At 35.6% G+C, this 22,686-nt stretch overlaps 1 protein-coding gene across 3 annotated transcripts in view; it reads left to right on the forward strand.

Annotated features, from left to right (window-relative positions):
* The window catches only part of USP53 (ubiquitin specific peptidase 53), a 64,723-nt gene that overhangs the window by 12,579 nt on the left and 29,458 nt on the right, over window positions 1-22,686 (forward strand). For all 3 annotated transcript variants that reach the window (XM_027597668.2, XM_027597666.2, XM_027597665.2), the window contains 5 exons: window positions 2,584-3,250; window positions 14,862-14,954; window positions 19,653-19,787; window positions 21,963-22,076; window positions 22,226-22,308. In XM_027597668.2, the coding sequence (XP_027453469.1) occupies window positions 3,107-3,250; window positions 14,862-14,954; window positions 19,653-19,787; window positions 21,963-22,076; window positions 22,226-22,308 (569 nt within the window). In that variant the 5' untranslated portion in view covers window positions 2,584-3,106. The remainder of the gene's footprint in view (window positions 1-2,583; window positions 3,251-14,861; window positions 14,955-19,652; window positions 19,788-21,962; window positions 22,077-22,225; window positions 22,309-22,686) is intronic.

Here is a 22,686-nt window from a genome sequence, read left to right on the forward strand (position 1 = left end):
GCTCCATCTCAGGACCCTGGGATCGTGACCTGAGCCGAAGGCAGACGCTCAACGATTGAGCCACCCAGGCGCCCCTAGTTAACTCATTCTTTTACAAAATTTCAGTAGTTTTTTAAAAAATTGCCATATTCAATTGGTGGATATTTATTTAGTTTATTTTAAATTTGTGTTCCCTTTGGTCTTTTCACTCTGTTTTCTCTGTTATAGAATGTTCAGCTTGTTGCCTTTGTTTCAGTGCTGGTCCCCCTCAAGTGTCTGTTTCTCTTTTTCTTGGAGTACCAAGTTACAAACTAATGATATTTACATGAAAAGGGTGAAAGCACTCCCCTCTCATTTGTGTTTCTTCAGATGATTTCAGTGAGTAGAGGTGGGAGTGAATAGAGGGGCATTGATTTGGAGTGATGCAGCTTGAGCATTGGTTCCAAAAAGAACTTTGTTTCTGTGCCTAGCAGCGTGATATTTCCCCCAGATCCTACTGTCCTCTGTTCTATTTGAGAAGTACGGGTGAGGGCAGAATACCCAGGGTCCTTGCGCGTACTTGTTAACCATTCCCAAACTCCCTGTGATCTAGTGCTTTTCTGCTGTTATGATCTCCCTTACCCTCCAGATGGCAGTAGGGTGGTAGCTGAACTTCCTGTTTCATTGCATTGTGTGAGGTGGGAATTCTCTGCCCAGAGAAATGTGGGGAATGGAAAAGGTCTTAACTAGAAAGATCTTTTCTAGTATGTAACACTTGGCCCTCTCTTTATCTTAGCTACCGTTTCCCTCCCACTTTAGAAGCCAGTTACTTTTGGTGTCCTTCAGGTTTCCTTCCTGTAATCTCCAGACTTGGGCTGGAGGTCGGGAACCAGAGAAGCATATACTAGTTCGACGTCTTGCACAAGAATGGAAGCCACAGTATTTTTAAATTATCTGTTCGTGTCTTTGCCTCTCACCGAACTAAGCTCAGTAAAGGTAGGGATTATTTCATGTACCTTAGGACAGTTCATGGTGCAAACATGGTGCCTAGTAAATGATGAAAGAATGTCATTTCAAAAGGATTCTTTTATTAAAAATACAAATTTACTACCAACACAGAGCTCCCTTAATGTTGTAAAATTATGCATTTATTAAAAACTTAATTTGTATGAAAGGTTTGGGAATCATTTAGATCACTTTAGAGAAGGTTGCAACCCACAGAGTTAAAATAAAAAGAAAACAACTAACATAGTATAGTGTTTTAGAACTCCTGAAACATTTAACCTATGTTGATCAGGGCTATTATTGCTGTCCCCATTTTATAGATGAAGATACTATAAATCAGAGAGGACAAGGATTTATCTAAGACTAAGCAGCTGATAAGTGATGAGCTAATATGTGGGGTTGGGAACAAGCCCTGACTTTAATTCTTTAGATAAGATGCTTCTTTATTCCTCGGTGCTCTCCTGTTTTCGTGGGTATTTGACCAATGGTATTGAACCGATCTGTGCCATTCTGTCTTATCTTTCTGTGCTGTGAAAATGAAGCTCATGACTTTAAAAGAGTTTAAAGCTAAAGTCCTTAGAGAGGGCTTTCAGTACCCCCACATGATCTGTTTCCCATCCCTCCTTTTCATCTTTTCCTCTTTGTTTATATTTCTCATGCCACAATGGGCTGCTTACTATTTTTCCAACATGCCAAGCATGCTGTTCACTCTGCTAGAAACGCCTTCTCCCAGGTGACATCTTCACCTCCTTCAAATATTTGTGCAAAGGTAACCTGCTCAATTAGACTTTCCATGACTATCCTATTTAAAAGTGCAAGCTCCCTCACATTATATGCATTTCCCATCCTCTTTCCTTGCATTGTTTTTCTGTTAGCACTCAGCACGTAACTCTTCTAGTACAGTTACAATTTGTTATTTATTGTATTAATGTATGCCTTTCCTCATTATTAAATTAGTCCACTGCCTGGCACAGTACTTGGCTCAGTAAATGTTTGTTGAGTGAATGAACATAGGAAGGAAATTTAATTAGTTAAGCAAGACTTTGTTAGTAATACTTGTTTTTAATGAAGTTTAAAGTCCTTTTACTCAGGAGAATGCATTAGTGAATAGTGTAGAAATTTACTTCACTAAGTTCACTAAGATTTGTTTATCAATTTAAGGTTTCTTCTGAGTTTTAGTGTATACCAATTTATGTAAAATCGACAGAGTTTTTTGGAAAAATAATATGATTCTGTGCAAGACAGGTAACAACATAGAGTATCTGTACGTGTATTTGTTTTAATAAACAAAGCAATTTAGTGTTGACAACAAAGTTAGTACTTTTGAAAATACTACCTGAGATCTAATTTAATTACAGTGTTCTCTAGAATATTTTCCTTATGAAATCAATGACCACTGAAATCTTCAAATAGGTAGTGATTGATGTCACATTGATATTTTTAAAATTTTTTAATGAAGAATAATGTTTTCTTTTTTGTATTTTAGAACATTGTTAGTTATAATCCTTTTATGATTATATATTCAGTATTTGTGTTCAAATAGTAAAGTAGGAATTTTCTTCTTTAGCCATTCTTGATTAGCCTTTGCTTTTATTTAAACATTTATTTTCTTTCTTGTAGATTTGCTTTGAGGTCACATTGATAAGAAATATGGAACCACCTTTGATAACTTCACCTGTGAAAGAGAGAGTCTTCTTTCTTACTAAAAAAACATAAGGAAAACAAATGACCAAAGGAATCATGCCAGATGGGAACTCAGCATCTTTTTGTATCATCTGTTTTTTAAACCATCAAGACCTATGGCTTGTGCTTTAAAGAAAATTATTTGTTCATCGACATTGTTTTTAGCAGTTTAAAAAAAATATTTTTTACTTTAATTGTACAATTCTCTTACAAAATTTAATGCATATAAAAATCTTTAAGATTTCTTTTTTAGAACTTCAGTGTTTATGTACCCTACTTTTGCTTGACAAAGTCGTCAAAAATTTACAGCATCAGGAAAGATATGGACTTGGAAACTTATGTTACTGTAATTGACTACAGTGAATTTAAGTGGACAATTCAAGACATCATCCCATTTATCATCAGAAATATCACATAAATATATAATTCTTACCTTTAATGTACACAAATTTTCTTGAAAATGGCATGGGTAAAATTCTTACGGAAACCTGGCGGCAATCTTGGAAAAACTTATCAACCTGGAAGTATGCTATCCCTAGCCCCTACCAAAGGCTTATTAAATGAACCAGGACAAAACAGCTGCTTTCTTAATAGTGCTGTACAGGTGAGGCCATAATTTCTTATTAAATTTATAAAAGTGCTTATCAGGAAATCCTTTGTTTAATGTTTCTTATAGTGTAAGAATAAAGTTATTATTGCCTGGAATGACTTTTTAATATCACTTTTAATGGTATCAAAAATATTTTGGCTTGGAATTTTGTTTTTTTATTATAAACAGAAATAGATATTATTTATTTAATATAAATGGGAATGGCTTTTGCAACAGAATAATGTATTACTATGATATAAAATATTTTGACTTAAAATGTTTACTTAGTAAATTAAAATTATGTTTCTAAAATACATAAAATAATTTCTTTGAACCAGCTAACCTACCCCCTTCTACCCCCCCCTTTTTTTTTAAAGGAATCTAGTAGAATCCCCATAGATAGCTTGGGTTGAAATGAGAATGCAGTTTTAATTCTCAGGACTCAAACTCCTTTCAGCCTCCACTGTGGCCTTAAATCGCTTCTCTGGAATCATATTTGGACACCACTGTTTTAGTGGAATTGAAGATTAATCCATTTTGCTCCAATCCTTGTTGAAATTCTTTTAATTAACAAGCATGTGCTAACCTGCTTTTCTTCTTTAGATAAATATCCTTTCTTATGTAAGATGTGGTTTTTATTCAGTAGTTCTAGATTTTGCAGGATCGTATGTCCTTCTGACCATTGACTGTGTAGTAGTAAAGATGAGGAAGATTTAGAATATTGGAATGTTATTCTATTGACTGTAGAATATACCTTAAAAGAATTTATTTAAAATAAATCAGTTCTTACATATTTTCCATTGCCTTTTTTCCCCTCCTGAAAACAGAGTAGAAAGAGAAATATTGGTTAATTAACTCATATGATAAATGAACATCTCTAGAATGTGTCACATGCTCAGACATCTGACTCAGACTTGTTTTCTCAATTGTCCTCTGCCTGAGACAGATGTCAAACTTGAAAGTTCTGTAATTCACCCAGGGAAAGAAATCTAATTGGCATTCTAATATACATTGCGACCCTTAAATGGAAGTCACTGTTCTGCCATGGCCAAAAGATCCTACTGATATTAAGTGCTATGAGAAGTGCAAGAAAACATTTATTGAACAGCACTGGATATAGGGAAATACTGTATACCAAAAGACTTGGAATTAAATGCTTTTGTTTAAATCAGGCTGTGAGAAAGGGCTTCTGTCACTTTAAATCTTTTTCTGTTAACCCTTTTCCAGTTCTTTTTTTTATGTTTATATATTTCCCTCTATTTCTGTCCTTTTCTTTGACTAACAAAATCTGTGTGTAGTTAGACAAAAAGCATGTTATAACAGAAAATTCTAAGTAAGGACACTTATATGGTAAAGAAAATGGAGACGTATTCCAATGATGATCTATATCTATATGTATATCTATCTATATGTTTTAATGAACATTCCATTGATCTTTACCATGAAGGTTATTTATTAACATTTCTGCTGCTCATCACTCCTTTATGTAGAGCCAGCATTCCATCGGTATCACTTATTCTTCTTAAAGGACCTCTTTTAACATTTCTTGTAGGTCAGGTCTGTTGTTAGTTCTTTCAGCTTTTGTGTTTCTGGAAAAAATTCTATTTCACTTTTGTTTTTGAAAGATATTTTTACTCATTAAAGAAGTCCAAGTTGGCAGTTTTTCCCTTTCAGTACCTTAAAGGTTTCGGTCCTTTGACTTCTAGCTTGCATTATTTCTAGTGGAAACTGTTGTCATCCTGTCTTCTGTATGTAGTGGTCCTTTCTTCTCGCTCCTTCTAAGATTTCTCTTTTCTCATTACTTTAAAGCAGTTTGATATTGATGTGCCTTGACATAGTTTTCTTCCTGTTTCTTGTGTTTAGGTTTATTGAGCATCTTAGATCTGTGGATTTATAATTTTAATCAAATTTGGAAAGTCTTTGACCATTATTTCTTCAAATTTTTCTGTCTCCTCCTTTGAAGGACTGCAATTATATATAGTTGGTTGTCTGAGGTTGTCCCTCAGCTCACTGATGCTCTCTTAATTTTCATTCTCAGTCTTTTTTTCTTTCTCTCTGTTTCATTTTTTTATGCTCTCTATTACTGTGTTTTCAACTTCATTAATCTTCTCCTTTACAGTGTTTAATCTGTTATTAATCCGTGTATATTTTAATTTCAGACATTGTAATTTTAACCTCTAGAAGTTTGATCTGGGTCTTTTAAAAATCTCTTTCAAGTCTGTACTTAACATGTTCAGTCTCTTCTATAGCATCTTGAACATATGAAATACAGTTATAATAATTTTTTTAATGTACTTGTCTACGAATTCTGTCATTCTACACATTCTGGGTTTCAACTGATTTTTTTTCCTCATTTGGGAATATATTTTCTTGTTTATTTTAATGCCTGGTAATTTTTGATTGGGTGTCAGACATTTTGAGTTTTATCTTACTGGTGATAGATATTTTTATATTCTTAGAAATATTCTTGAACTTTGTTCTGGGATAGGGTTCCTTTATTTGGAAACAGTTTGATCATTTTACTTTTAAGCTTTGTTAGGCAGTCCCAGAGTTGTGTTTATTCCAGGATTACTTTGTCTACTCCTGGGTAAGACCCTTCCTTCTTTAGCCAGTGCTCTGTGGATTATGAAGCATTCTACATTGGCTCTTAGGAGCAGGCACTATCCTATATCCTAGGCGGGTATGAGCTCTGGGCACTAGTCTCTGTAATTTTGGGGGGTGTTTCTGTCCTCAGCCTCAGGTAGTTTCCTCACAGTATTTGCCTGAATACTCAGGGGGGACCCTCTGTAGAGCTGTGGTATTCAGTCTGTGTGCGGCTCTCTTCTCTGTAGCACTCTGCCTTGCCAACTCTAGCTGTTTTAGAGTCCCTGAACTTCCACCTCTATCTCTTCAATTCAGGAGATCTGTTGGCCCAGATGTTAAGATGTCTGCCATCTAAACTAATTTGCAAAGCCAATCTTCACTAATAAAACAGGTATTCAGATATAAATTTTCTGGTAGAAAAAGCCTGACTTCATTTTTTAAAATGCAGACTGTAAATATTATTATGCAGTTCGATGCATAGTTTTTAAAACTGCTAAGAAATAGTGGAATATGTCTTGTAAGAAATTATTAAAAGTGTACCTTATTAAAATGTAGTGTTTGCAGTAGTAGCTGCACTACTTTGCATTCCCACCAACAGTGCCTGAGGGTTCCCCTCTCTCCATATCCTCACCAACACTTGTTTCTTTTCTTTTTTGACAATAGCCAATCTGATAGGTGTGAAGTGATATCTTATTGTGGTTTTGATTTGCATTTCCCCGTTGAACATATTTTCAGGTGTCTGTTGGGTCTCTGTATGTCTTCCTTGGAAAAATGTCTATTCAAGTCCTCTGCCCATTTTTTAATCAGGTTGTTGATGTGGTTGATATTAAGTTCTATAAGTCCTTTATATATTTTGGGTAACAACCCCTTATTGTGTGTATGAGTTGCAAATATCTTCTTCCAGTAAGTAGGTCGCCTTTTTGTTTTGTTGATCGTTTCCTTTGCTGTCCAAACGCTTTTAGTTTAATGTAATCCCATTTGTTTGTTTTAGCTTTTTTGCCCTTAGCCAAAGAGACTGGTCAAAATATGTGTGTGTGTGTGTGTGTGTGTGTGTGTGTGTGTGTGTGTATTACTAAGACTGATGTCAGAGAGCTTACTGTGTTTCTTCTAGGAATTTTATGGTTTCAGGTTTTACATTCAAGTCTCTAATCCATTTTGAAGTTATTTTTATATGTCATGTAAATGTGGTTTAGTTTCATTTTTTCACATGTAGCCATCCAGTTTTCCCAACACCATTTGTTGAAGAGACTCCAGTATTTTCTCCATTGTATAATCTCGGCTTCCTTTGTTATACATAAATTGACCATATAAGCCTGGGTTTATTTCTGGGCTCTCTTCTGTTCCATTGACTTATGTGTCTCTTTTCCTGCCAGTACCATACCATTTTGATTACTATAGCTTTGTAGTATAGTTTGAAATCAGGAGGCATGATGCCTCCAGCTGTGTTCTTCCTTCTCAAGATTACTTTGGCTATTTAGGGTCTTCTGTGGCTCCATACAAATTTTGGGATCATTTTTTCTACTTCTGTGAAAGATGTCATTGCTATTTTGATGAGCATTGCATTGAATCTGTAGATTGCTTTGGGTAGTATCGATATTTTAACAATATTAATTCTTCCAATCCATGAACATGGAATATCTTTCCATTTGTGTCAGTTTTGATTTCTTTCAACAATGTCTTATAGTTTTCAGAATACAGTCAGACCTTGTTTTATTGTGTTTCACCTTACTACACTTTGCAGATACTGCACTTTTTACCAATTAAAGGTTTGTGGCAACCCTACATCAAACATGTCAGTGGATACCATTTTTCCAATAGCAGTTGTTCACTTTGTGTGGCTTTGTCATATTTTTGTAATTCTTGCAGTATTTCAAACTCTTTTATTGTTACTATATTTGTTATGGTGATCTGTGATCACTGATCTTGATGTTACTATTGTAATTGTTTTGGGGCACCACAAACTACCCCTGTATAAGATGGCAAACTTAATTGATAAATGTTGTGTGTTCTGACTGCTCCATTGACCAGCTGTTCTCTCATCTCTCTCTTTCTCCTTGGACCTCCCTATTCCCTGAGACACAACAACATTGAAATTAGGCCAGTTAATAACCCCATAGTGCTCTCTAAGTGTTCAAGTGAAAGGAAGAGTTCATGTCCTCTTACTTCATTTATATTTTTTAAAAGATTTTATTTATTTATTTATTATTTGAGAGAGAGCGAACACAAGTCGGGGGAAGGGGCAAAGGGAGAGGAAGAGGGTGAGAATCTCAAGCAGACTCTGAGCTGAGCATGGAGCCTAACATGGGGCTTGATCTCACACAACTCAGACCACGAACTGAGCCGAAATCGAGTCGGATGCCAACTAACTCAGCCACCCAGGCACCCCTATACTCTCACTTTAAAGCAAAAGCTACAAATGATTAAGCTTAATGAGGAAAGCATATCAAAAGTTGAGATAGGCTGAAAATGAGGCCTCTTGTGCCAATCAGTTAGCCAAATAGTGAATACAAAGAAAAAGTTCTTGAAGGAAATGAAAAGTGCTAGTCCAGTGAAAACACAAACGATAAGAAAGTGAAACAGCCTTCTTGCTGATATGGAAAAAGTTTTAGTGGTCTGGATAGAAGATCAAACCAGCCACAATATTCCCTTAAGTCAAAGCCTAATCCAGAGCAAGGCCCTCACTCTTCAATTCTATGAGGACTGAGGAAGGTGAGGAAGCTGCAGAAGAGAGGTTCAAAGCTAGCAGAGGTTTATTCACGAGATTTAAGGAAAGAAGCCATCTCTGTAACAGAAAGTGCAAGGCGAAGCAGGAAGTGCTGATATAGAAGCTTCAGCATGCCATCCAGAAGATCTAACTAAGATAATTCATGAAGGTGGCTACACTAAACAACAGATTTTCAATGTAGACAAAACAGCCTTCTATTGAAAGAAGATACCATCTGGGACTTTCATAGCTAGAGAGGAGAAATCAATGCCTGGCTTCAAAGCTTCAAAGGACAGGCTGGCTCTCTTGTTATGGACTAATATAGGTGGTGACTTTAAATTGAAGCCAGTACTTATTTGCCATTTTGAAATTTCTAGGGCCCTTAAAAATTATGCTAAATCTACTCTGCCCATGCTCTATAAATGTAACAGCAAAGCCTGGATGACAGCACATTGTTTACAACATGGTTTACTGAATCATCCTGCTGATGAGACTTACTGTTCAGAAAAAAAGAATCCTCTCAAAATATTACTGCTTATTGACAATGTACCTGGTCACCCAAGAGCTCTGATGGAGATGGACAATGAGAGTAGTGTTTTTATGCCTGCTAACACAATATCCATTCTGCAGCTCATGGATCAAGGAGTAATTTTCACTTCCAAGTTTTGTTATTTAAGAAATTTCATAAAGCTATAGTTTTCATAAGGCCTAACTTCCATAAGTAGTGATTCCTCTGATGGACCTGGACAAAGTAAATTGAAAACATTCTTCAAGACTACAAATCTAGATGTTACTAGAAACATTCATGATTCATGGGAAGAGGTCAAAATATAAACATTGATAGAAGTTTGGAAGAAGTCGATTCCAACCTTCATGGATGACTTTGAGGGTTTTAAGATTTCAGTAGAGGAAGTAACTGCAGATGTGGTGGAAAAAGTACGAGAACTAGAATTAGAAGTAGAGCCTGAAGATGTGACTGAATTGTTGCAATCCCATGATGAAACTTTAATGGGTAAGAACATCTTGTGGATGAGCCAAGAAAGTGGTTTCCTGAGATGGAATCTACCCTTGTGAAGATGCTGTATACATTGTTGAAATGACAACATAGGATTTAGAATATTACATAAACTTAGTTGATAAAGCAGCTGCAGAGTTTGAGAGGATTGAGTCCAATTTTGAAAGTTCTGTGGGTAAAATTCTATTAACATTGCATGCTATAGAAAAATAGTTGGTGAAAGGAAGAGTGAATTGATGTGGCGAACTTCATTATTGTCTTATTTTAAGAAATTATGACAGCCACCCCAGCTTTCCACAACCGCCACCCTGATCAGTCAGCAGCCATCAGTATCAAGGCAGGACCCTCTACCAACAAAATGATTATAACTCTCTGAAAGCTCAGGTGATGGCTAACATTTTTAGCAATAAAATATTTTTAAGTTAAGGTATGTACATTGTTTTCTAGTCATAATGCTATTGCACAGTTAATAGACAACAGTATAGTGTAAACATAACTTTATATGCACTGGAAAACTAAAAATTTTATTTGACTGACTAACTGCAATATTAGCTTTATTGTGATGGCCTAAAATTGAACCTGCAATATCTCAGAGGTATGACTGTACAAGTCTTTCACCTCCTTTGTTAAATTTATTCATAGGTATTTTATTCTTTTTGATGTAACTGTAAATGGGATTATTTTCTTAATTTCTCTTTCTGATAGCTCATTATTAGTATATAGAAATACAACTTATTTCTGTATGTTAATTTTGTATTCTGTGACCTTACTGAATTCATCCTAATAGTTTTTTGGTGGAGTCTTTAGGGTTTTCTATATATAGGATCAAGTTATCTGCAAATGACACTTCTTTTCAATTTGGATGCCTTTTATTTCTTTTTCTTGCCTAATTGCTGTGGCTAGAACTTCTTGAATAACAGTGATGAGAGTGAGTACTTTTGTTTCTGATTTTAGAGGAAAAGCTTTCAGCCTTTCACTGTTGAGTATGATATTAGCTAGGGGTTTGTCATATATGACCTTTATTATGTTGAGGTATGTTTCTTTTATACTCACTTTGTTGAGAGTTTTTATCATAAATGATGTTGAATTTTTGTCAAATGCTGTTTCTCTTATAAAGATCATTATATGATTTTTGTTCTTTGTTTTGTTAATGTGGTGTAATATGTTGATTGATTTACAGATGTTGAACCCTTGCATCCGTGGAACAAATCTCACTTAATAATGGCATCTGATCCTCTTCATGTACTGTTGAATTTCATTTGCTAATATTTTGTTGAGGATTTTTGTATCTATGTTCATTGGGGATATTGGCCTGTTATATTCTCTCTCCTTTTGTCTTTCTTTCTTTCTTTCTGTTTGGTTTTGATAGGGTAATATTGGCCCTGTAAAATGAGTTTGGAAGTGTTTCTTCCTCTTTAATTTTTTGGAATAATTTGAGAAGGATAATTACCACCTCTTTATTTTTTTATTATTATTATTTTTTTATTAATTTTATTTTACTATGTTAGTCACCATACATTACATCATTAGTTTTTGATGTAGTGTTCCATGATTCATTGTTTGTGTATAACACCCAGTGTTCCATGCAATACGTGCCCTCCTTAATACCCATCCCTGGGCTAACCCATCCCCTACCCCCCTCCCCTCTAAAACCCTCAGTTTGTTTCTCAGAGTCCATAGTCTCTCATGGTTCATCTGCCCCTCCGATTCCCCCCCCTTCATATTTCCCTTCCTACTATTTTTTTTTTTAACATATAATGTATTATTTGTTTCAGAGGTACAGGTCTGTAATTCATCAGTCTTATGTAATTCACAGCATAGCACACACCCTCCCCAGTGTCCATCACCCAGCTCCCCCATCCTCCCACCCCACACCACTCCAGCAACTCTCAGTTTATTTCCTGAGATTAAGAGTCTCTTATGGTTTGTCTCCCTCTCTGGTTTCATCTTGTTTCATTTTTTCCTCCCTTCCCCTATGATCCTGTCTTGTTTCTCAAATTCCTCATATCAGTGAGATCATATGATACTTGTCTCTGATTGACTTATTTCGCTTAGCATAATACCTCTAGTTCCATCCACGTTGTTGCAAATGGCAAGATTTCTTTTTTTGGTGGCTGCATAATATTCCATTGTATATATATATATACACCTCATCTTCTTTATCCATTCATCTGCTGATGGACATCTTGGCTCTTTCCATAGTTTGGCTGTTTTGGACATTGCTGCTATAAACATTGGGGTGCATGTACACCTTCAGATCTCTACATTTGTATCTTTGGATTACCAACTCTTTAAATGATTAGTAAAATTCACCTGTGAAACTGTTTGATCCTGGACTTTTGTTTGGGAGAAGTTTTTAAATTACTGATTCAGTTTCATTACTTGTAATCATTCTGTTCAGATTTCCCATTTCTTTCTGGTTTGATCTTAGAAAGTTGTTTTTTTCTAGGAATTTATCCATTTCTTCTAGGTTTTTCAGTTTGTTGGCCTGTTATTATTTGTAGTAATCTTTTATATCCTTTGTATTTCTGTGGTGTCAGTTGTAACTTCTGCATTTCTGATTTTATTTGGGTTGTCTCTTTTTTTCCTGATGAGTCTGGTGAGAGGTTTATTGATTTTATCTTTTCAAAAAACCAGCTTTTAGTTTCACTGTTCTTCTCTAATTTTCTTTTTTTAAGTCTCTCATTTATTTCTACTCTGATCTTTATTATTTCCTTCCTTCTACTAACTTTGGGCTTTGTTCTTCTTTTTTTAGAGTCTTTAGATGTAAAGTTAGTTTGTTTATTTGGACTTCTCTTATTTCTTGAAGTAGTCCTGTATTGCCATGAACTTCCTTCTTAGAACTGCTTTTGCTGCATCCAATAGATTTTGGGAAGTTGTATTTCCATTTTCATTTATCCCAAGGGTCATTTATCCCAAGTTGTTCCCCTCCCCCTTCACATTTCTAAGCACTTTTTTCCCCCTGTCTTTTTATTATTCAAGTGCATAACATGTAGTGTTATATTAGTTTCAGGTGTATAATATAGTGATTGAACAGTTCTGTACATTTCTCAGTGTTCATCAAGGTAAGTATACTCTTCCCCTTTATCAAACCCATCCCCCAGACTACTTAAGAGTCTTTTTTTTTAGTTTGGCTCTTTTTTTTCTTGTTCATTTGTTTCCTAAATTCCACATATGAATGAAATCATATGATATTTGTCTTCCTTTGACTTATTTCACTCAGTATTATGCCCTCTAGTTCCACCCCTGTTGGCAAGATTATACTTAAATTTTTTTCTTCGATTTCTTTGTCTACCTATTGGTTGTTTATAATCAACATTTTAAAATGAAGTAGGATAAGGATTAACAATTAGAACAACTTTTGATATGGATTTGTTAAAAGAGGGGATAAACTGTTATACTGAATAATGTATAGAGAAGTCACAAATATTTTTTCTGTAGTTTGGATCCAGTATAACTTAACATTTTACTCATCTAGAAAACATTCCAGGGGTGCCTGGGTGGCTCAGTCATTAAGCGTCTGCTTTCGGCTCAGGTCATGACCCAGAGTCCTGGGATCCAGCCCCACATTGGGCTCCCTGCTCAGCAGGAAGCCTGCTTTTCCTTCTCCCACTCCCCCTGCTTGTGTTCCCTCTCTCGCTGTGTCTCTCTCTGTCAAATAAATAAATAAAATCTTTAAAAATAAAAAAAATTTAAAAATTTAAAAAAAAAGAAAACATTCCAGTTACATTTGAAGAGTCACTTCACTGGCCTTATAAACAGATTATGGAGGGTATTCGCTTTTGACTGAATATTTTCGAATTTTATCTGACATATAAGTAGTATGACATAAGCTGTGGTTTTAAATTCTCCAAGTTAAAAGCAAAGTTATTTAATAGCTAGCATTTATTGTGTTCTTACTTAATGTTGGTACTTACCTGAACACTATATGTTCTCTCTAATCTAATTCTTACAACAATCCTAAGAGGTAAGTACTGTTTTAATCTTCATTTTACTGATGAGAAAATTGAGTTTTAGAAAATATTTTGCTCAAGCCAACCCAAGAGCTGGCAAGCATTAAATCCAGAATTAATACCTAGGCAGTCTGCCTTCAAACATTTATTACTAAGCACAGTGCTATGCTACTTCCCAAGGTTGTGCTGTCCTGTTCTTCATCTTGATAGATGAATGAATTCCAATGTCATGTATTTTATGGTGTGATCAGATATGTATGATATGCAAGAAAATTATTAGACATTTTCAAGTGCTTTGCAAAAACACTGAATTATTTGTGATACTTAAATGGATCCTATTTTCTTTAAGAAACAGCAACTGTCAAAGGGAAATTCTGAAATGGCCTTTAGTTATTAAGTAATTGAAAATATAGGATATTTATTAAAATCATTTATTTTTCTTAATCTTTGTTTCTAATTGGGAGAAATGAGAGATCATGAATGGATTTTCTAAGTTACATTGTTTGAGGAAATGACTGAACAATATAGGGAAACTTGGAGATCTGTTGTAATAGTAATTACAGCAATAAATAGGAGCTGACATTCATTGCATTCCAGTTATGTACTGGGCGCTCCTCTAAGCACTTTATATGTTAATACATACTGTTTAATCCTTACAAGAATGCCATGAGGCAGGCAAAATTATCCCCACTTTATAGTTTTTAGATTTTTTTTAGAATGATTTTAAATAGGCTGATTTTATTTAAACAATTAGTGTTTTTTTGTTTTTTTTCTTTTAGTAGCAAATGATGAATGGATAATTGCAGCAAATATATTCATATTATTCCTTAACTGATGGTTTTTACCTTACTGTCCTCTGTTACCACACAGCTGGCTGCTTTGTCATTCAGTATACAAGGCCACAGGCCTCATCAGCTCACCTTTTTTTCTGGCTGTTACATACTGACCCTTATTTGATACACCCTGGCTTTCAACTCCAATTATATTTCCTTCCTAAAGTTCAGTCTGTTCCAAGTATTATAATCACTTCCTCTTTCATGTCACTGCCAAGTCCTCTGTTCAGTGTCCCATGTTTCCTGCTCATATAAAATCCTTAACTGAGGAATTAGTTTTTTCTTAACTCTCTGCCTGTCAGTTTTTACATGTGAATCAATAGGAATATCTTCTAAATCCCTCTTTTATATATTCACTACATGTATATAGCAGTTTCATCCTTGCCGTTAGTTTCAGTGCTTATATATGTCTGATTGTCCACAAGAGATTAAAAGAAGTTATTAGCCTTCTGCAATTTAAATCAAATCTGTCTTTTATCATAGGGAGAAAAATTTTACTATATTTTTTTTTCAGTGTTTCTTTCTTACAATTTTTTAGGTCTTATGGCAATTGGATATATTCCGAAGAAGCTTGCGGGTTCTAACTGGACATGTTTGTCAGGGAGATGCCTGCATATTTTGTGCATTGAAGGTAACCTTTTAATAGTACTGAAAAATTACTATTAATTGTTTTGCCAAAAATTTAATTTTGATAGTTGGATCAGTTTACTTGAAGTTAAAATTCATTGTCAAGTGACTTAGAGCTTTGAGGTGAATTCTTAAAGTGTGATTTATTCAAGTTTATGGATTTTTTCCCACTTTTATGTATGGACAGTTAAAATTAATATTCTAAATAGTGTAGGAACATTACATTTTTCATTATTTTGGAAAAATTATTCATTTTATGAGATGGATTTTGAACTACTACTGGATTTTGTGCACTGCTGTAGTTACTGATGATACAGCAGTGAACAAGGTGATAAAACCTCTGTTCTCATGGAGCTTATGTTCTTGTAGGGGAGGAGAAAATAAGTAAGCAACATATAAAGTATGTTAGATGGTAATAACTACAAAGGGGGAAAATAAATCAGGGAAAGGGAATAGTGTTGAATAGTCAGGAAAGCCTCACTGGGACAGTTTAAACCATTACCTGGAAAAGGTGATAGAGTGAAGCTTTCCAGGCAAACAGGGAAACAGTAACTGCAAAGGCCCTGAGGTGAGTATGAGTGATTCAAGGAAACCTGGGTGTCAGAAGCTTTGTGAGCAAGTGGGAGAGTGATAAGAGGTGAGCTCAGAAGTAAGGTGAGTTGTGGTGATTTTAAAACATGTCTGCAGGGGTGTGTGGGTGACTCAGTTGGTTAAGCGTCAGACTCTTGATTTTAGCTGCGGTCATGATCTCAGTGTCATGACATCGAGGAGCCTCACCTTGGGCTCCATGCTCAGCGGGGAGCTGCTTGAGATTCTCTCTCTCCTGCTCTCCCTCCCCCCACTCCTGTGGACTCTAAATAAATAAATAAATAAATAGATAAAATCTTTAAAAATAAAATAAAACATGTCTGCAAATTCTTCTGCAGTTTTTTTGTTTTTTGTTTTTTTTAGAAAGAGAGAGAGCATGAGCAGGGGAGGGGCAGAGAGAGAGAGAGGGAGAGAGAGAATCCTGGGCAGGCTCTCATGCCCAGGGCGGAGCCCAACACAGGGCTTGATCTCACAGCCCTGAGCTCATGACCTGAGCTGAAATCTAGAGCCAGACAGCTAACCACCTGTGCCACCCATGTGCCCCTCTTCTGCACTCTTCCTATCAAAAGGTGGAGTCTAGTTCTTTGAATATGGACTGACCTTAATGATTCATCCCCACCAAATAGAATGGCAGAAATGACACAGCAGACATCTGAGGTTAGGTTAGATTAGAAAAGGTGATAAAATTTCCATCTGGCTCTTTCTGTTGGGCTGTCTGTCATTCTTGGGAGTGAGCTGTCATAGGGTGAGGAAGCCAAGTTGGCCACAGCTAAAGCAGAAGTCTAAGCAGACAGGCAGCACCAACAACCAGCATCAACTGCTCAATGTAAGTGAGCAACCTTCAAATGGTTCTAGGTCCCAGCATTCAAACTGTCCTAGATAACTCCCAGTGGAGCAGAGTTGAGCTGTCCTTACCAAATTAATGATTTGTAATCATAATAAATGTTATTTTTAGTAAATAAGTTTTGCGGTCGTTTGTTATGCAGCAATAAATAACTGGAACAGGAGTCCATATTATGTAGGCCCTTCTAGGCTTTTGTGAGGACCTTGGCTTTTTCTCTTGAGTGATTTAGGAAGTCTCTGGATTGTTTCAAGTGGAAGAGTGCTATAATCTGTTTTAACTAGATAGAATGTTTGGACTAGATCTCTTTGGCTACTTGGATGAGAATAAATAGAAGGGAGACAAAGGCAGAAACAGGGAGTCGCAATGAGTTAGCATCTCATTTATGTCATTGAAATTTGCCCAAGAATTTAAGGTTTTATTAACACGTTTCAGAGATAAACATTTCATTCTTTTACATTCTTGAATATTCTTACACACACACATACATGCAAGAAAATGAAGAGCCATTTTCCTGCTTTATTTTGATTTATACTCCTGAATATAAATCACCAAAGAAGGCAATTTTATATTCTCTTTCTTAGAACATGGCAAAATAGGGTTACTGTTAGGGGATGAAGAATGAACTTAGGGGCGCCTGGGTGGCTCAGTCGTTAAGCGTCTGCCTTCGGCTCAGGTCATGGTCCCAGGGTCCTGGGATCGAGCCCCGCATCGGGCTCCCTGCTCAGCAGGAGTCTGCTTCTCCCTCTCCCACTCCCCCTGCTTGTGTTCCCTCTCTCGCTGTGTCTCTCTCTGTCAAATAAATAAGAAATCTTAAAAAAAAAAAAAAAAAAGAATGAACTTAGATCAAATTACAGTATCACATTTTATTTACGCCACAATTTTGGATATTTTGTCCAATTGTAAAACGAGTATAGTTAAAATTTCTAGCCTGAATCTTTCATAGCCTTGCACAATCACCTGCCTGCCTCCCCACCAGCTACCCCAAACACTCTCTCTTTCTCACTCTCTCTCTCTCTCTGTCTCAGGTACTGCACTTTAGCCAGACTGGCTGCATCTTGCAATTTCTCAGAGCTGGCTTCCATCTCTGACTCTTTTCATTGTTACTCCTTTTGTCTAGAATGCTTTTCTTCTAGATGTTTTTGTGGCTAACACCCTGTTTCCTTTATGCCAATCCTCAAATGAGGACATCAGTAAGACCCTCCCTGACTACCCTAGGTAACAGTTAACCTCTTTCCTACTCTCAGTATCTCTATTTCTATTTATAATACTTTATTTTTCTCTCTTGTATTTTATTTCTTTGTTTTTCTCTATTGTGTTTACCACATTCTGATATACTATATATGATTACTTACTTGCTTTCTCCTGACTATAACTAGAATGTGTGCCCCATGAGGGCAGGGTTTTTGTTTGTTTTCTAGTGAAGATGCCTCACATATACTAAGCAGTCAAAAAAAACAGATAACAAATGATTGAAACTCAGGTGTAGGATTAATATCTTAAGCATTATCTTGAAAAGTTAATTAAATAAGAAATGACATATGAAAATATTTTTTATTTTTTCATATTTGTAATTATAGCTAAAATATGATAGTTCTGGATATCTAATATCATTTGGCATCTTTATTCTTCAATTTTTAAATTTATTTATAAATTAGATTTTCTTGCAGTAATGGAACAGATTTTTGAAATATTTTCCTAGCCTACCATATATTGATCTGAAAAAAAAAAAAATGTTTTTGAGATGACATACCCCTTGAGCTAATTAAAAGTTTAATATGGTCAATCCTTATTCGGTGGGTTATCACGGAAAACTTTTTTTCCCCCCACTTTCCCCCAATTAAGATGATTGTCATAAAACTGGAACTTATTAAAAAGTTTTTCTTATTTAAATTCAATAAGGAAAGTGGAAAACCAGATTAACACCTATAATTCATTTGTTCTTGAATGTTTCCAGTATTTCTTTTTTTTTTAAAGATTTTATTTATTTATTTAATTGACAGAGAGAGAGAGAGAGAGAGACAGCGTGAGAGGGAACACAAGCAGGGGGAGTGGGAGAGGGAGAAGCAGGCTTCCAACCGAGCAGGGAGCCTGATGCGGGGCTCGATCCCAGGACCCCGGAATCATGACCTGAGCCGAAGGCAGTCGCTTAACCAACTGAGCCACCCAGGCGCCCCTCCACTATTTCTTCGGCTTAGGTTAGAAATAATGCTCTAAGAGAGGAAAACTGATAATTTGAAGAAAAAATTTTCTTTAAAAATTAAAAGTAATCCTCTTGGGCGCCTGGGTGGCTCAGATGGTTGAGCGTCTGCCTTCAGCTCAGGTCATGATCCCAGAGTCCTGGGATCGGGTCCCGGATCGGGCTCCCTGCTCCTTGGGAGCCTGCTTCTCCCTCTGCCTCTCTCTCTCTTTCTGTCTCTCATGAATAAATAAATTAAAAAGTCTTTAAAAAAAAAAGTAATCATCTTTTCAGACTTCATGCAGATTGTACAGTGTCAGTTTTTAAAGGCAAATTTAAATAGCGGAAAATTTTCATTGCATTGAAGTTATTTAATTTTTGTTTACTTTTAAACCAGAGTTTGTCATTTTCTGAGGTTTATTTAGGAAGAAACAAAAAAATTGTAGAAGTTCATTTAAGCTACTTTTTTTAAAGATTTTATTTATTTATTTGAGAGAGAGAAGCCAGGGGAGGGGTAGTGGGAGAGGCAGAAGCTGACTCCCTGCAGAGCAGGGAGCCTGATGCCGGGTTCGATCCCAGGACCATGAGATCACGACCTGAGCTAAAGGCAGACAGGCAGATGCTTAACCAGCTGAGCCACCCAGGCGCCCCAAGCTACTTTTTTAAAAGACTGGTGAGTTCCTACTAATTTTTGTGTGATTATATATTTATTTTTGGTTAACACAATTTTAATTCCTATAGCATACTTTTAGATTTATGGCAATTTATCTCAGAACTCTTCCTTAAACAGTTTGGATCAGAATTAGCTGGGGAACAGTTTAAAACTTGCCCTCACTTCAGCATACTCAATTAGATTCCCTGAAGATGGGAACTCAGCACTTACTTAATTCTGTGCACACTAACATTTGATTTCGAGGCTGGGGCAACCATTTCTATGCATTACTGATACAAATAATCTTTAGATGGAATTTTGGAGCAAAAGACTATTAGTTTGTGGGTATAGTGTTGTGAGTTTCACTCTTTTATGATGAAATTACTGACATGTTTCTTTAGTCGTTGGCTTTAAACTTACTGATGTACTTGTTGATCCCCAGACAATATTTGCACAGTTTCAACACAGTCGAGAAAAAGCACTTCCCTCGGATAACATAAGGCATGCTCTAGCAGAGAGCTTCAAAGATGAGCAGCGATTTCAGTTGGGCCTTATGGATGATGCTGCAGAGTGCTTTGTAAGTAGTTTTGATAATCCTTAAATCAGAATACTAGCTTGTTTTCCTTAAATGATACGAATTTCGAGACGAATGAAACATAAATTCTTAACAATGGAAACAAATCATAACTACTCATTGGATCCATGCCTTACCTGCCCTGAATTCAGAGCTCAGTTTAAGTCCATCTGTGTCTTATGACTTTTGATTTTGGTTATTGTGCTGCTGTCATTTTTATTGGGTATTAGAGTACTGAAATATTTTAAAATTTATTTATTGGAGAAAACATTTATTAAATATAAATTATGTCACTTAAGTCAGTGTCCTGCCTCCACAGGGTTTAGATGTGCAACGCATTCCCAGCAGTAGCATTTCTCATTACATGCAGTGATTCTTTGGGAGAGAAGTTCTTAGTGGGCAGCTATCAGGGGCAGCAGTTCTGATAACACCTCTCACTCTGGGTTGAGAATCATGACGGGTTGATGTTCTGTGTTACCACAATATTGATAAGTAGAACATTCCTTTGAATAGTAACTAAACCTTACATACTTTCTAAAATGTATGTTGATTATTAAATGTGTTAGTGTTATAGATGTTACCTACATTTAAAGAGGTAGCCATTTTTTTCATAGTCTTATATCTATTTAGTAAATTCTGTACATTCTTTCATCAGAAAACCTTTTAAGGTTTTCCTTGACACATTATTTTCCTGAAACCACTTACTAGTTCAGGCCCCTATTCTCAGCATTATTTAAGCCTCCTCACTTGTATCCTTTCAGCCTATCCCCTTACAGTGTTTTTTAATAGCCAACAGATTAATAAAATTTTCTTCAGGTTAATCTTTGCCCTTCAGATATTCTTGTGATTCAAATCTGGACTCTCTCCTGACATTTAAGGCCATTTACAGTTAAACTCCAGTTTACCTCTTTATTTCCTCCTGGAATTTTCCCTCCTATGAGGTGGGTCTATTCCTCAAGTATGTCTTTTAAATTCACTGGATTTCTGTAGAATTTATTATCTATAGAATTCATTTGGCATTTGTATGTTATTGTTTTTTTAAAGATTTATTTATTTGAGAGAGAACGCGTGCACTTGCATGCGTGTGTGCACGTGCACACAGACACAAGTGGGGGGAGAGGCTGAGGCACAGGGAGAGAGAAAATCCACAAGCAGACTCCCCACTGCGTGTGGAGCCCAATGCAGGGATTAATGCCAGGACCCTGAGATCGCGACCTGATTTGATACCAGCAGTCAGCCACTTACCTGACCAAGCAACTCAGGTGCCCCTGTTATTTCCTCTTTACTGTTTCCTTGGACAGATGGAAAGCTTTTTGACTAGTGCACTGCATAGCATACTTTCCATGTTGATTAAAATGTGTCAAAAACAGCACACAGTCATAAAATATGCTTTACATATTTCTCATGTTCCTAATTGATCCATTACTTAAAATATAAATATATTTTGTACAATACCAAACTTTGTAGTTTATTTTCACTTAAATGAAATGTACTAATACGTGATAGGATAATTCATAGAATACCTAGAAATTTAGGTTTAAATAATTGAATGCTTTTAAACTTCCTAGGGCAGAGGAGAGAGGTAAGTTAGCTAATTAAAAGAATCCATTGGATAAACTTTGCTAAAAAGAAGGCTTCTTTGTTAAAGAAATAAATACTCCTTATTGACCTGTGTTACAAATTTGAAATTTGTTTGCAGGGCAGATTCCTTGCATTAGGATGTTAGTGTAGGTATTGTAAACCTTTATCATTGCTATTTTAATGTGAGTTATAGAAACTATAAAAATGTTCCAAGTAGGATTTTTGAAAGATTAACTGCTTTTCCCTAATGTGCGAATGCTGGAAACATAGGAAACTTATGTTTTCTAATATTAAATTCGAGATGTTAACCACCATGAATTGATTTTTTAAAGGATTTTTAAAATATTTATTAAAATCATATGTTACATTATAATGTTTCTTTCATTAATTTTTTTTAAAAGCTAATACTACAAAGGGTGAATAATTGAACAGCATTTGAAGGGTTGATTAAAGAGGAAAGCTGACAGTATGTATGGCACTGTTCAAATTGGAAAATCTTAAAAAGATTTTTAAAATTTGTAAAGTTAAAAAGAGTTATATTGTATAGTGTCATCTGTAAGATTCACAACTCGTTTGTCTTTTAATTTTTTAAATTAGGAAAATATATTGGAGAGGATTCATTTTCATATAGTGCCAAGCAGAGATGCAGACATGTGTACCTCTAAGTCTTGTATCACTCACCAGAAGTTTGCTATGACTCTGTATGAACAGGTGAGATGGCTTAACCACTTTATTAGTTATTCTGTTTGTTACTATTATATTTGCATACATTTATACATATATATTACATATTTAAATATATGTGTAACATGTTTTATATTTATGTTTTATGGTTGATAAACATATGTTTTTACCTGTAGTGTGTATGTCGCAGCTGTGGAGCATCATCAGATCCTCTACCTTTTACAGAATTTGTGCGGTACATTTCTACAACAGCCCTGTGGTAAGAACCTACTAAAGCATGTTTACCAAAGATGTTAATAACACATTTAAGCACATTGAGCATTTATTTTATAAAACCATAACATATGTGAGTATCTATTCTCGGTCTTAGACCTGAAAATACACAACCATCAGAGGTACTAAGTGATGTCTGTCTCAGCTAGCTGTTTCTGATTTGGCCAGAAACCGTACACTTGATGAAATTTCCAAATATTAGTCAAAATTTGTATCTCTTTATATTTATAGCAAGTTTTGGGAATTGTAAAGGAGACCTTAAAATGACAAGTTCAGTGGTAAATGGAGCTGCACGAGATTTCTTTATTTTTACTAAGGTGTTATCTTTGTAGTAACAGTGTTTCCTGTCACCTCCATGTCCCTT

The sequence above is a fragment of the Zalophus californianus genome, chromosome 2, assembly GCF_009762305.2.
Source record: "Zalophus californianus isolate mZalCal1 chromosome 2, mZalCal1.pri.v2, whole genome shotgun sequence".
In the NCBI taxonomy this organism is placed as follows: domain Eukaryota; kingdom Metazoa; phylum Chordata; class Mammalia; order Carnivora; family Otariidae; genus Zalophus; species Zalophus californianus.